Raw genomic sequence first — 14,816 nt, forward strand, 5'->3', positions numbered from 1 at the left:
TTGGAGGGGATGGATCTGAAACAGCGTCCCAGTGGAAGGGTCTCGAAGTAGCATCTGCCCGGGTGGGAGGGGTCGAATAAGATCTTGGAGGCCCTTGTCTTCATCCTCGTGGAGTAGAGGAGATCTAGCGAGGGCAGGTGGGCGCCGATGATCTTTTCTGCTGCATTTATTACTCTGTGGAGTTTGTATCTGTCTTTGGCGGTTGCTCCTTCATACCAGACGATGATGGACCAGCAGAGGATGGAGTCGATGGTCGCGGTGTAAAAGCTGGTAAGCAGTTTCCGTGACATGCCGAATTTCTTCAATTGGAGTAGGAAGAATAACCGCTGCTGTGCTTTCTTCTGAGTTCTGGTAGTGTTCTGTCCCCATTTGAGGTCGCTTGTTAAGGTTGTGCCTAGGAACCGTACACTTTGAACTCTGGAGACCTCGGACCCATTGATGAACACAGGTAGGGGTGCAGGGTGGAGTTTTCGGAAGTCCACGATCAGTTCCAAGGTCTTTGCAGTATTGAGAACGAGATCTTCGTAACTTCATTTCGATAAGCGTCCCCCCTGTTTCTGTCGATGAGGCCGATAAGCGTGGTGTCTGCAAATTTGATAACTTTGACAGAGTCAGAGGCCGAGGTGCAGTTGTTAGTATACAGAGAGAACAGGAGTGGAGACAGCATGCATCCCTGCGGTGCACAAACGTTGGTGGTTCTCTCGCTGGAGATGCGACTGCCAAGCTTGACCCGTTGTGTTCTGTTGGAGAGAAAGTCCTTTACCCACCTGCAGAGGAGGGAGTCTGCCCCAAGATGTGCAAGGTTGTCGATCAGAATGTCCGGACAGATGGTGTTGAAGGGTGAGCTGAAGTCCAGGAATAGGACCCTGGCATGGGCCCCTGGTCTGTCGAGATGTTACGAGATGTATTCCAGGCTGACATTGATGGCATCGTCTACTGATCGGTTTTCCCTGTAGGCAAACTGGTGTGGTTCGAGGAGGGAGCTGGTGGAGTGCTTCAGGTGGGCCAGCACTAGCTTCTTGAATACTTTCATGATGATGGGGAGTAGATTAGTTTACTCTGGAAAAAACGTACTTCTTTAAAATTTTACAATTTTTCACCATAGTGCCCCTTTAATGAGCGGAGACGTTGGATCTACAACTGACAGTGAGCTAGAAAGATGGAGATTGCTGCCTACCAAGCTGCTCGGTAATGGAACAGAAGCCCTAAATACGCAAGAATCACGAAACCGGACGAAAAAGGGCAAGACACAAGCAGTCCCATAAACTTGTGAATTAGTGTTTCACAGGGCACATTTTATTTGAGGGAAGCCCTGTGACATGGGACCTCCGGTGAGAGTCTGTATTGGTTTTATCCCATGTATGGATAAACTGGTTTCATTAATTTTGCTTTTTAATTGAATGGATTTGTTAATGCCCACCTGACTTGAGGCAAAACTACCTAAGCTAAGCACGGAAGTATGCGCATGCCTGATCCACATACCTACAGGACAGGTCATAAACATTTTGCTGCCTGAAACAATCTTGTAAGGATGGAGTACTTCCTCCCCCCTCCCCCCCCACACACACACATCCACACACATGTATATCTGATAGGTGAGTGAGTGGGTGTATGGCTTAGTGCGGATGTGTAAGTAGCTGACTGGAGCAGCTTGCGCACACACGCGCTGCAGCTTATATGTACCTGGGAAACCAGAAGGCAAAACACCACCTGCAGAGGAGGCGGAGCTGGCAAAGAGCGGTGAATATTTAATTAAGGGGCGTGCCAGCACACACAGACGCACAGCAGGCAAGATCTGTACTCCATGAGTCACACAGAAGCAGCAGAGCAAAGGGAGAGATTGAAAAAGATCAGCTGAGTGTAAAGCTGATGCTGCCCCCTACAGTCTGCTGCCCTGAATCACGTGATCCGTTCTGCTTCACGGTAGTGCTGGCCCTGCATACCAATGACTTTAAGCTACAGTCAAATTTTCAAACAAAAGAGGCAGGATTACTGCCATGTTCTCATCTATCACCCTCCCATCCCCTATCCCTCATCACCTCATTCACTCCCATTAAGGTTTTAAACAAAAAAACAAAAAACACAGGGTACACTTACAATTTGCTTTTGATGCCCCCTGCTGGCGAATGATCAATCTCTGGACAAACCTTCCTAAGAATTTCATAGTATCTCTGGGTTTTTAACTGACTTGGGAACACCAGGGCAGAGCAGCCAACCTAAGCAAGGAAAGCAGAGGAAGATATGAGAATACAAAGAAAGAAAATGGGCACAAAAACATACAGCCGATATGTGCAGCAAACGGTATGAAAGCAAATGTAAAGTCCGCTAAGAAAAAAAAAAAATCTGGTTTAGTGCAGCCAAGCGAGCGGGCTGCAGGGAGTGGTCAAAGTTACCTGTTGCAGACTGCTTCTTCTCTATCTCCACTGGTGGGTCTGAACATCCGGCGGGTCTTCTGGGTCCCGATTACATGATAGGATGTGATCGGGATCCAGGATACCGTGTCAGTGTTACAGTGCCAGCGGGTGATGGAAGAGACTCTCATCACTCCTGCTCCACGTGGCGCTGTAATGCTGCTATTGTCTCCTGATCACATGCCATATCATGTGATCAAAACCAAGAAGACGTGGAGGAAGAGAAGCCGATCCACCCGTCCAGACAGGTATCTGTGAAACCTCACTGCTGCCTACTCTGCCAGGTGGGGGAAGGCACATGTGAGTGGCAAATTTGGCCAAATGAAAATTGTAAGTGTGTACCATGCTTAAAAGTAACGGACAGCAAATTCTAACCAGGCATATTGTCATGTTGTTAAAGTGAGCTAAGTTTTTGTTTGAACACCTAAGCATGAGTGCATTCATCCTGTTCTATAAAATCCTCAAGAACCGGAACACCAAATGATAACTATTCAGGCATTTTTCATCTTGACTACCTCTGACTAAAGCCAATCCTGATGTAATTTTCTTCTACAAACTGCACGGTCATATCTGTCTTTTTCTGTAAACATATTTGAGCACAGCGTAGGTCTTATTTCAACAGCTTCTGCAGATGGGTGAGATGTATTTCCCTTCTCAGCCTCATGTGACACTGAGCTACCCTCAGCCAATCGGTGAGGAGCAGGAATGTGGGAGGGGAGATAAAAAGCTTCCCTCTCCTCCGCAATGTATCAAACAGCCAGGCTGACTGAGAACATTCATTACAACTGAAACATTTATGATTTTATTGGAATGCTTGCAATGCAGGTCAGGTTGCAAACTGCATAATAAACAGCAGTGGGTAAATGGAATATTATTTTATGGCTGAAAATCCTGCTTTAAGAAATGTAAAGGACAATGGCCTCAATTCACTAAGCTTATCTCCTGTCTTTAATAACGTTTCTAGAGTTGTTACCATGGTGATAAGGCATGTAGTATTCAGGAAACATTTTACCTCAGGTAAGCCTAAAGTTAACTCTTCTGTCTTTAAGTTAACTCTCCAATCCTTGAAATAACTCCAGAGTTAAAGACAGGCTGTTAATTGCATGTGAAAACAACAACAGAGGAGGTAAATTAACTACAGAGGAGGTAACATAAGGAATGAAGAGAGAAGATAACTCTCTCACTGTGTGGTGGCAAGTTTTCTCTTGCCTTATCTCCAACCTGATCTTAGTGAATTGAGGCCAATGGCCTCAATTCACTAAGATCATGCTGGAGATAATAAGGCAAGAGATAACTTACCTCCACACAGTAAGAGAGTTATCTTATCTCTTCATTCCTTAAGTTACCTCTGTAGTTGTTTTCACACGCAGTTAATAAACAACCTGTCTTTAACTCTGGAGTTGTTTTAAGTATTGAAGAGTTAACTTAAAGACAGAAGAGGTAGGCCCCGTTCACACTTGCGTTTCTGTAAAGAACGGACCGGATGACCGCACCGAATCCGGATCGGAACCGTACGGTTCCGATCCGGATCCGGTCCGTTTGCATACACATTGATACGGCTGCGATCCGGATCCGTTTGGTAAAAGAAATACAAATTATATAAATATTGTTGGGGTCTGGGAGGTCAGCAGAAGGTGCACATGTAGAATCAGGTCCTCCGCTGTGTAGGGCCTCACCTCCACGTCCGACATACTGCCAAACAGCTCCAGCACAAAGTCACTGCTGCTCCACTCCAGAAATGCTGGGCCCATGTGTCCTCATCCAAAATGGCCGCTACAAAACGCATAGGAAGTGGGGTAGAACGTCAGGTTTTTATAGCCAGTGTGTTCTGTGCTTTCAGTTTCCCATTGGTTTCTATGCACGGATCGTGCAGTCAGGCTCCGGTCCTGGTGCGTCGGCCGGATGATCCGGACCCATAAATAGAGCATGTTGGAAAAGTGTCTGGAGTCCGGATCCGATCCGGCTCCGTTCCGTACGGAACGGACGCGTGTGAACGGCCGCATAGACTTTGCATTGCTATGCGGAACGTCCGTTCCGTTTGTACAATATATGGTCCGGATCCGATTAGACGAATCCGGACAGCGAATGCTAATGTGAACCAGGCCTTAACTTTAGGTTTTCCTGAGGTAAAAGGTTTCCTGAATACGACACGCCTCATCACCATGGTGACCACTCTAGAAAGTTATTAAAGACAGGAGATAAGCTTAGTGAATTGAGGCCAAAGTCTGAAGAGAGTGAATTCTCTACTTTACCTTATTGAGTACATACTCCAGTTCAGACGCTTGATATCCTGGATTGACTGACACCTGTTTGTTAAACACAAAGATTAGGATCAGCATGTGTCACAGGAACCTCAGACTCACTAAATACAACTTGTGTTATGTTAAGAACGTGGTTGGGTTTGGGTGTCTATGCACCCTCTAGGGAAAAAAACACAGGAGACAAGGACAGGAGCCCAATAGTGTAATATGTCAAAGGAAGAATTGGATATAGAGAATGGAAACAAGACTACTCACAAAGGTGGGTTGCAGTGGGGCAACCGACCACAGGAAGCAGGTGAAGACAATGAACCCGACTCCACTCGGGGTGACCCCTAGGGATCTGGATGCAGTCGCTCTCCTTGGAAAAGGAAGGGAGACAGATTTCTACCGTGGTTACCCACGTGTATTCTGTCTCAACCCCTCAGACCATAAGGTATGGGGGTATGGAATGCACAATTGGTTGAAAGAGGCGCCCTGGTGGTTTATAAAAGCACTTAAAATCAGTATAAAATCGACAAAATATTTTGAGGTGGCTTACCTCAAAGAACCAAAAATCCTTGATGAAAACAAGAGACTACAAAGATATGGTCAGCATAGAGGCTCCCTATGCTGACCATATCTTTGTAGTTTGGCACTGTTATTTGGCCTGAGGAAGCGGGCTCAGACCCGTGAAACGCGTTGCCTGTGCTACTAATAAAATCTCTTGTTTTCATCAAGGATTTTTGGTTCTTTGAGGTAAGCCACCTCAAAATATTTTGTCGATTTTATACTGATTTTAAGTGCTTTTATAAACCACCAGGGCGCCTCTTTCAACCAGTTATGTTAAGAAAGTCTTAACCATTAACCTATCACAAACAACCTTTTGCAAAAAGCTGTTTTCCCCTCTTAAGCTGAAAAGGTAATCTTACCTGTTTAGAATAGTCATTTTTTCTATTATACAACTGTTCTGTACTTGCAAACATATGCTCAGTGTCAGGTTTAAAGCACCCGTGAGGCTGTCCAATGTGATGCCCAATATCAGGACCGCACCTTTTGTGCAGGGTTTATAAAGCTTCTCCTATGTGATCAGTGCAATCTGGCAACAGCTGATGGCAGAAAAAACAGGTGTACAGTCAAGGAATGAGAGGCAAAGTAATCACTGCAGAATATGCTAGAGGTCAGGGCAGGCGTGATAGAGTGAATAAAGAGTGCAAGAACAAGGCGGGCTGACAATGGATACTCAATAGACAAGCCAGGACCAGGACAGGCAACAGACCACAGATAATTAAGGGCTTGTACACACCCTCAACGCATGTCACCCATACCCCTTAGGCGTCATCGCTGGGCCAACGCGCTGTATTGCTATGCGGTAGGGGGGGGGGGGTGCCGTCAGAAACGTCAGGCAAGGGAGTTGCGCAAACAATGGGGTCGGTGGGGGAATCGGCGTCGTTGGGCATTTAGTGATGTACATGGGGTCGGTGGGGGAATCGGCGTCGCTGGTAGATCACTTGTGGGTTGGGCATTTAGTGATGTACTCACACCTGATGTCGGCTTAGGTGGCCGTTCTCGCCCGCCTTAGCTGACTTAACCTCTCTAGTGGTATTGACGGTTATACACATCAATACAAAACATTTTGTGAACAGTACTGACATGCATACACGTCCATACTCTCCTGCACTGTATACTAGACCCTTGCTTGACACATGTTGGCAAGTTACAGGAAAAAAAAAAAAAAGTTATGAAAATTAATTGGATCACTTTTTGCACAGAAATCCTGGGGAAATTTAACGCCAGGGGTTAAACTCAGCATTTCTTTTTTTGCTCTAAAACATTCCTTATAGCCTTAAACCTACTTACTACTACAAACAAAAAATTGTAGCAGAACAGCATTCAAACAGTTAAACAGAGCACTTTGTCCTGCCATGAAAATCCCCTTCAGCTTAAGATCCGATCTGAAGTGGAGATAAGAGTTGTTTTGTTTACATTTCTCAGATGTTTCATTGTGTGTTTCAACTGAAAAGTAGCGCTCTCTGCTTCAAGCATGCACACAGTTCAGAACAGCTCACTAGAAGATTTTAAGATATTAATACAGCGGCTATGTAATAAAATGCAATGGCAGCTTTTAGAGCAGATAAACTGTACTTTGGGAACTTGTCATTTCTAAATGGACAATATTATTTGTGCACAAAAGCAAATATGGTAAATGTATGGGTAATAAAAAGTAGAAAAACACATTTTTAATGAATGTTATGTTAGAGTTTCAGACCACTAAGTCAGGCATGTGTATGAGGCTTAACAGACAAGCCTGAATCAGGACACACAGCTAGTAGAATGCAAATATCTTGTAGGCAAGATGGGGTCGTTAACAGGAAGTCAGCATTAGAGTCAGTAACAAACTAGAGCCTCGGGAGGCAGTGAACACACCCATTGCTTGGCACAGTGGAACGGACCTGAGCCTCTGTAAATGTAGAACCTTCATAATTCAAAATTTACCAGTTATAACTTGGGGAACCAGAACCACATATTAATCCATGCCTTGCACTGATGAAGGCCAGTGTAGCCTGAACCAGTTACTGTATAAATCTTGGGTTAGCATGGCTCGGTAAAACCAACAGGCTTGTAAGCTAGTTGTGGAAGCGCGTGCCAGTGGTTCTGGATATATTACACCTGGCGTTTTAAGGGCATTAGGTAACAATATGTATATCCACTCAGTGAGCAGAAGTGTTGCATCATCTGAGTTTCGTCTTGCTCACATAAACCTAAATGATTTGCCAATACCATCTGTTTTAGGACAGCAAATTGATATAGGTTATTATCCAAGGGAGAGGAAACTGGCATGATCTAGTCCTGGAGTTTCAGAAGAATTCCACTAGGTGGCGTGCATTTACCAAATGCTGAAGATCCTCTTCCAGACCGCATGGTCAATGACAGGCAAATAGGTCCAGGTTGATGCAGGTTTATGAAGATTAATGCAGTTTGAAAATGGACCAATTAAAATCTACTGTGTTGTCATTTAACTGGTCCATTTTTAAAATGCATAAATGTCATAATCATGCATCAACTTGGAACTATTTGCATCTCATTGACAAGCATGGAGCCATTCAAGACCATAAGATCAGCGGAGATGTGGCTGTCACGGCAAGATCAGTGGTGAGGTAAGCAGGGGCAGCAGCAAGTCAAGCAGCTGCAGGTTAACCTATGACGACTTTGACTTGACCTTTCATATATTCCCGATAGCTGAATCTGGGACTACACTTCTCATGAATCCTAGTGGTAACTTTCAAGTCCTAATACCCAACTAGGAACACTGGGACGGATTTATCAAGTGAGGAGGACATAAACTGGGAGATAAAGTGGAGCAGTTGCTTGGAGTTACCAATTAGGTTTCAGAAGGATTCTCATTGGCTACTCCATTTTGCTAATTTTCCTTGCATCTATTTTCATAGCTCATGATGGCTGGTGTCTGTAAGAAACTATATCCTGCTCTCGACAACAACACACCTTTATTCTGGCACCAGCAACTCATTAGTAAGACCTGCAAACAAGACTCATCACAGCAAAACCGCATAGGAGATAGAACTTCTTTAGGCGGCTTCCAAGTTCCAAAGTGTTTATTCAGTAAACAGATATACAGATACAGTTCGGTACATCTTAGCAAAGCAGATTCTTCTGTAGTAAGTCTGTTGCGTTACAGCTTCTTGATTACCTTCCTAATGAATGATAAGCAGGGTATCTTCTTTCTATACTAAGTTACATCTAAACTAAGTATGTACAGCATCAGTTATAGAATATGACACAACATCATTGGATAGAATATTGTGCAAATTAGCTGCGCTCATACAAGTCCCAACAGAGATTTCTTGTGTGCAGCTGGTATTCAGGTTTACTCTCCGCTTCCACCCAGGGAGGGTACCGTGCCCACTTCGGTAAGAAACCACCACCACACCCCACGCAGTGGCCACTCACCGCTATGTAATGACCCTCAGTCAAGTGGGTCTTCAGCGCCTATGGGGTCATCTGGCCGCCCCCTGCCTTTCACCGGAAACCTTCTCCCGAAATCCAAACTGCTGTCTGTTGGTCTTTTAATCACCTCAAAAAAAGACATACCAGAGCTCCCATAGCGTAAAAAAACTCTATGTGAACAACCTCAGCCTAGCTTGTGAGTGTGCAATCTTTTTTTATAATTAAAAGTATTTAACAATTTTACGCTATGGGAGCTCTGGTATGTCTTTTTTGAGGTGATTAAAAGACCAACAGACAGCAGTTTGGATTTCGGGAGAAGGTTTCCGGTGAAAGGCAGGGGGCGGCCAGATGACCCCATAGGCGCTGAAGACCCACTTGACTGAGGGTCATTACATAGCGGTGAGTGGCCACTGCGTGGGGTGTGGTGGTGGTTTCTTACCGAAGTGGGCACGGTACCCTCCCTGGGTGGAAGCGGAGAGTAAACCTGAATACCAGCTGCACACAAGAAATCTCTGTTGGGACTTTTATGAGCGCAGCTAATTTGCACAATATTGGACTTTAGGAATTATATAGCAGCGCACCACCGAGTGTTTACCACCCTGTAAATTTATATCAGCGCAGTGTTTTGAGATTTTATCATTGGATAGAAGTCAAGGGTTGGAGAAAGCCAGGAGAGAGAAGCAAAAGTGTCTCTCCTCAGCTTGTGACCCCCTTTTAATACCGGTCACCGAAGAGTTAAATGTGACATCATCTGAGCCCTCCCTCCAAACCTATAATTGGCTCAGACCCGTTGTAATGTCATGATACACACCTACTTAATTAATATTCAACTCGGTCTATAACCTACATACAAGAATGTTATGTTTGGTAAATATGGCCTATGTTGATTGTTCCTGTAGTCTATCTGTCTGGGGCAGTGTAGGCCTAAGACCTTGTACTAGGAACATCTTCTTGGTATGTCCTAGTTCTGCTGACAGTCAGAACTGTAGATTTTCTCTCTAGGAGAAACTCTCTTTAAAGGGCAAGTCTGCACCCCAAGCCTTTTGACTAACTCAGTCCAAATCACTGAGGCCTACATAATACTTAACTTCTAACGGTGTCAGTCTGCAGTCATGATGGCTATCAGATTACAATAGAAAGTATGAATTCTGAGAGTGTAGGTTCTACCGGCACTATGAGATATACAGTCCTATCACTAGAGGCAGGAGATAACAGACAAGTGGATCAGCCTCGGAAAAAGCACCGCCGTGCAAAACGGGCATTAGGCTATCGTTTTTGCCCTGCACCCACCACCCTCTGATATGGTAGGACATCTACCTCATGCATAATTTTGACGCTGTCATCATAGCACAAGTTATGCTTATGACTTATGCACCTGCCTTTTGAATGCAAGAATCTCACATACTGTGATTTAAATCACACTGAAAACACGAATAAATAGGAATTAACTGCAGTGCCTGATGGAACTTGTTTCTTTTCTCCAATGATCCAGAAAGTATGAATTTACAATAGCTCATTCCCATTGTCATGCTAACACTGGAAGTGCAGCTGTACTCCTCGGCAACCTCTGAAGGTACTGTAAATACAAGAAATAGCAGACAAGCAAAGCTACAAAAAATCTTCAGTTAACATTACAGGTACACAAGTAAAGGTTTTTTTTTTTTTACATGTTGTCTAGAGTGCCAGTTAGATTTCAGTAACAAGGACTTAAAGGGACTCCGAGCAGTGCAGAAACTATGGAAAGATGCATATCATTTTAACCACTTGAGGACCCACCCTTTACCCCCCCTTAAGGACCAGCGCTGTTATTTGTGATCTGTGCTGGGTGGGCTCTACAGCCCCCAGCACAGATCAGGGTGCATCTAGAGCGATCAGATCGCCCCCCTTTTTCCCCCACTATGGGGATGATGTGCTGGGGGGGTCTGATCGCTCCTGCCTGCCGGTGTTGCGGGGGGGGGGGGGCACCTCAAAGCCCCCCTCCGTGGCGAATATCCCCCCCCCCTCCCTCTCCTACCTGGCCCCCCTGGTGTTCCGGGCTGCACAGGACGCTATCCGTCCTGTGCAGCCAGTGACAGGACGTCCCCTGTCACATGGCGGCGATCCCTGACCGCTGATTGGCCGGGGATCGCCGATCTGCCTTACGGCGCTGCTGCGCAGCAGCGCCGTACAATGTAAACAAAGCGGATTATTTCCGCTTGTGTTTACATTTAGCCTGCGAGCCGCCATCGGCGGCCCGCAGGCTATTCACGGAGCCCCCCGCCGTGAATTGACAGGAAGCAGCCGCTCGCGCGAGCGGCTGCTTCCTGATTAATCAGCCTGCAGCTGGCGACGCAATACTGCGTCGCTGGTCCTGCAGCTGCCACTTTGCCGACGCGCGGTATGAGTGCGCGGTCGGCAAGTGGTTAAAGCTCTCTTTCTCCTCTTTCCAATGATATATAAACCGCCGCCCTACGCCTTTTAGTTTTCGCTATTTTCGCGATCGAAATTGCCGCGGCTTCGATCGCGAAAATAGAGAAAACAAAAAGGCGTAGGGCGACGATTTAGGTGTCGCCAGAAAGAGGCGAAAGGGAGCTTTAAAATGATATCCATCTTTCCATAGTTACATTGTATTACACAGGACGACTTTTTTTGCTGAATGGAGCTGCTGACTTTGAGAAAAAGTCGCCCTGTGTAATACAATATAACTATGGAAAGATGGATATCATTTTAAAGCTCTCTTTCTCCTCTTTCTGGCGACACCTAAATCGTCGCCCTACGCCTTTTTGTTTTCTCTATTTTCGCGATCGAAGTCACGGCCGCAGCAATTTCGATCGCGAAAATAGCGAAAACTAAAAGGCGTAGGGCGGTGGTTTATATATCATTGGAAAGAGGAGAAAGAGAGCTTAAAAATGATATGCATCTTTCCATAGTTTCTGCACTGCTCGGAGTCCCTTTAGGGCTGGTTCAGACGGACGTTTGTGCAGCGTTTACCGCCAGCGTTCGGGGCTTGGCGTTAAACGCTACCATTCAAGTGAATGGGAGCGTTTGTACCAAGCTTTTACGCGCATTTACACGAACGCGGCGTTCGGGTCCCGATTTTCACTGGCGTTCAAGGAGCCCCTGGAAGCTACATGTTGCTTCCAGGGGCGGATAACCGCGACGGGTAATGTTCCCCTAGGGGAAGAAAAAACGCGACCGCATCCGGACTCAATGCGAACGCTGCTGAAAGCCTGAACGCATTGCCGCCGCGACACCGACGAACGCGACGCCTCCGTCTGAACCAGCCCTTAAGCAGTACTATAGAAAGTGTTACTGGGGTCCTTCCAGCCTGGCAGAATTTTTATTTTTTTAAATACCAGGATGGCAAGCTGTTCCCCGATGGTAAAAGGATTCTGGTAAATCTCTTTACACCCCCCCCCCCCCCCCCACACACACACGTATACATATGGTTATGCCACCAGGGAGCTGGGCACAAATACTGTGCCTAGCCAAAAACCCATACACAAGACTAGCCAACCTAGTTACAGGGAACTCCAACAGTACAATGATAAACTGGCGCTGCTTGTCTCAAACCCAAACGGTTCTGCAAGACAAAATCGTCAGGTGTCCCCCAGGGGGAGTAAAGAGGCCTGCTATGAGGATCGTTGGTGGAGTGACAGAGTCCCTCACCTACTGAAGTGGCATCCATTTCTGAATGACCGGCAGCTGGATGGCCAGCATTAACGCCCTCTGACAACCTTGCAATGTGGGTTGTAAGGGGCTGGTTAGCCTCTTTATCTCTTACGTGCTGAATTTAAGCACTGTGGTACTTTGGAGGACCTTTTTGCACTGAACTATTATTATACCTCTAATTATCTATGCCTATTAAGCCATTTATTGTCCAGCACTACATAATATGTTGGGGCTTTATAAATAAAGAGAATTAAAAAAAATCATTTTCAAAACACATTCTGGTCATAACATACAACTATGTGAGACTGGTTCTCTTTAGTGCAGTGTAATAAATAAAACATGGAAAAGTGTCACTCACTAGAATGATCCCGGCTTGAGCTGTGGCATATTGCATAAGGATCCACTCATAGCTGTTGGGCCCCCACATGCCAAGGCGGTCCCCCTTCTTCAGGCCCAGCGCCAGGAGCCCCGCGGCAAGAGTCTCCACCTGGGGATGAGAAGCAAGAAGATAGCATTTCAATCTACAGCAGTGTTTCCTGCAGCCCTGCATCACTACAGAGTCTCAGTCTGTTTATCTGCCAAAAGCTAACATTTATTCACAGCATGGTCTTTTTATACTAAAAGTAAACTTGAGGGTTTAAAGAGACACTGAAGCGAAAAAAAAAATCAATTATGATATGATTTGCATGTGTAATACAGCTAAGAAATATAACATTAGGAGCAGAGACATAAGTCTAATATGGTTTCCAGTACAGGAAGAGTTAGGAAACTCCAGTTCTCTATGCAAAAGAGCCATTGAGCTCCACGACTTTCAAAGTCGCAGACAGCTCTGTCTTCTGAAGCTTGTTATCTCAACTGTCAGTAACTGTATTTTCTTTTTCTCTGCAGTTAATGCGTAGTAATCCCTCTTCTGGCTCTCTAGCACTCACTTCCTGTGGCCGAAATAAGAAATGTGGGAAAGTGTATTAACAAAATACACTTCCGCACATGCACGTTGCAACGCGAACACGGTAATGAGCCGCAATAAAACCACCCAAGTGTGAAATGGGCCTAAAATGCACCATAACTGACTTTTTTTCTATGTTGCTGTTGCTTACAGTAGGCAGTAAAAAGCCAACAGATCTGACAGTTTTGGATTAGTACATCTTATGTAATAGGCGGGGAGGGGGGAAAACTGAAACCGGCCTCCACTCAAGTAGGTTGTTCATTGTCCTTTCCAAAAGTTGTTGCACCCCAACAAAAGATTAGCAAGAGTAACTTGTTATTAAAAGTTCCAATAACTCTTAGAACACCTAGAAGATATAGGACCCCGTCAACAACAGCAGGCACACCACGAAAAAGAAAATTATTCAAAAACGCAAAATGACTATAAGCAAGAGGAACCACTCATTTATTCATCATATGATTCTTTTTTGGCATAGACGTAAGGAATTGACATTAGCCATGGAAACTTGAGTGTTTATAATAGCAACAGGGACAGCCATAAAAAAAGAAAAAAAATTATAATATATATACATATAATATATATATATATTATATATATATATATATATATATATATATATATATATATATATATATATATATATATATATATATATATATATATATATATATATATATATATGCGCAATTTAGCATGTCCGCTCTCCCCGCCGCTGCAGCAGTCTCCTCTCACCATCCACCGCTGGGCGCAGTCTCCTCTCTTCTGCTCGCTTCTCCTCCACTCACGCGGTAACTTCCGTTCCCGACGTCATGTGACATCGGGAGCCGGACCATCTCTTAAGGGGGTAGACGCGCGAGTGAGGGAGAAGAGAGGAAAAGAGAGGACACTGCGCCCAGCGATGGATGGTGAGTAACCCCTCCACACACACACACCCCACATCCATAGCACACACACCCTCACCCCACTAAGGCTGTAAGTCGCAAAATTTAGGACTATGCGACTATAAGTTGACCCCCCCCCCCACTTTTGTACTTTGAATCAGTCCTAAATTTTGCGACTTATACCCGAGTATATACGGTATATACTCTTTGCCCTGAGTCAGCGTGCTTCATGCTATACTAGATGGATCCCGCATCTCCTGTCCAGATCGGTGGTGTATTCTCCTATACTGAAGAGGAGACTTCCAAAATCCATACAGTATCTGGTTCAAGGGATTTCTTAACACAGAGAACTGCTACTGTGAGTGCAAGAGCGTGAGAGAAACTATTGAAATGCCAACTTGCTTTGGAACTAAATTGCATATATATATATATATAAATATATATATATATATATATATATATATATATATATATATATATATATATATATATATATATATATATATATATATATATATATATATATATATAAATAAATATAAGAGATGGTCCGGCTGCCGATGTCACATGACGTCGGGAACGGAAGTTACCGCGCGAGTGGAGGAGAAGCGAGCAGAAGAGAGGAGACTGCGCCCAGCGGTGGATGGTGAGAGGAGACTGCTGCAGCGGCGGGGAGAGCGGACATGGAGGCAAACATCCCACCTTCCACAGCCTCTATCCTCCA

At 45.0% G+C, this 14,816-nt stretch overlaps 1 protein-coding gene across 2 annotated transcripts in view; it reads right to left on the bottom strand.

The window, feature by feature from the left end:
- LOC137542326 (medium-chain acyl-CoA ligase ACSF2, mitochondrial-like) overlaps positions 1-14,816 on the bottom strand; it is a 136,130-nt gene that overhangs the window by 52,024 nt on the left and 69,290 nt on the right. For both annotated transcript variants that reach the window (XM_068264152.1, XM_068264153.1), the window contains 3 exons: positions 12,624-12,752; positions 4,664-4,717; positions 2,098-2,216 (listed from right to left, as the gene is read on the bottom strand). In XM_068264152.1, the coding sequence (XP_068120253.1) occupies positions 2,098-2,216; positions 4,664-4,717; positions 12,624-12,752 (302 nt within the window). The remainder of the gene's footprint in view (positions 1-2,097; positions 2,217-4,663; positions 4,718-12,623; positions 12,753-14,816) is intronic.

Source organism: Hyperolius riggenbachi, chromosome 12 (genome assembly GCF_040937935.1).
Source record: "Hyperolius riggenbachi isolate aHypRig1 chromosome 12, aHypRig1.pri, whole genome shotgun sequence".
NCBI lineage: Eukaryota > Metazoa > Chordata > Amphibia > Anura > Hyperoliidae > Hyperolius > Hyperolius riggenbachi.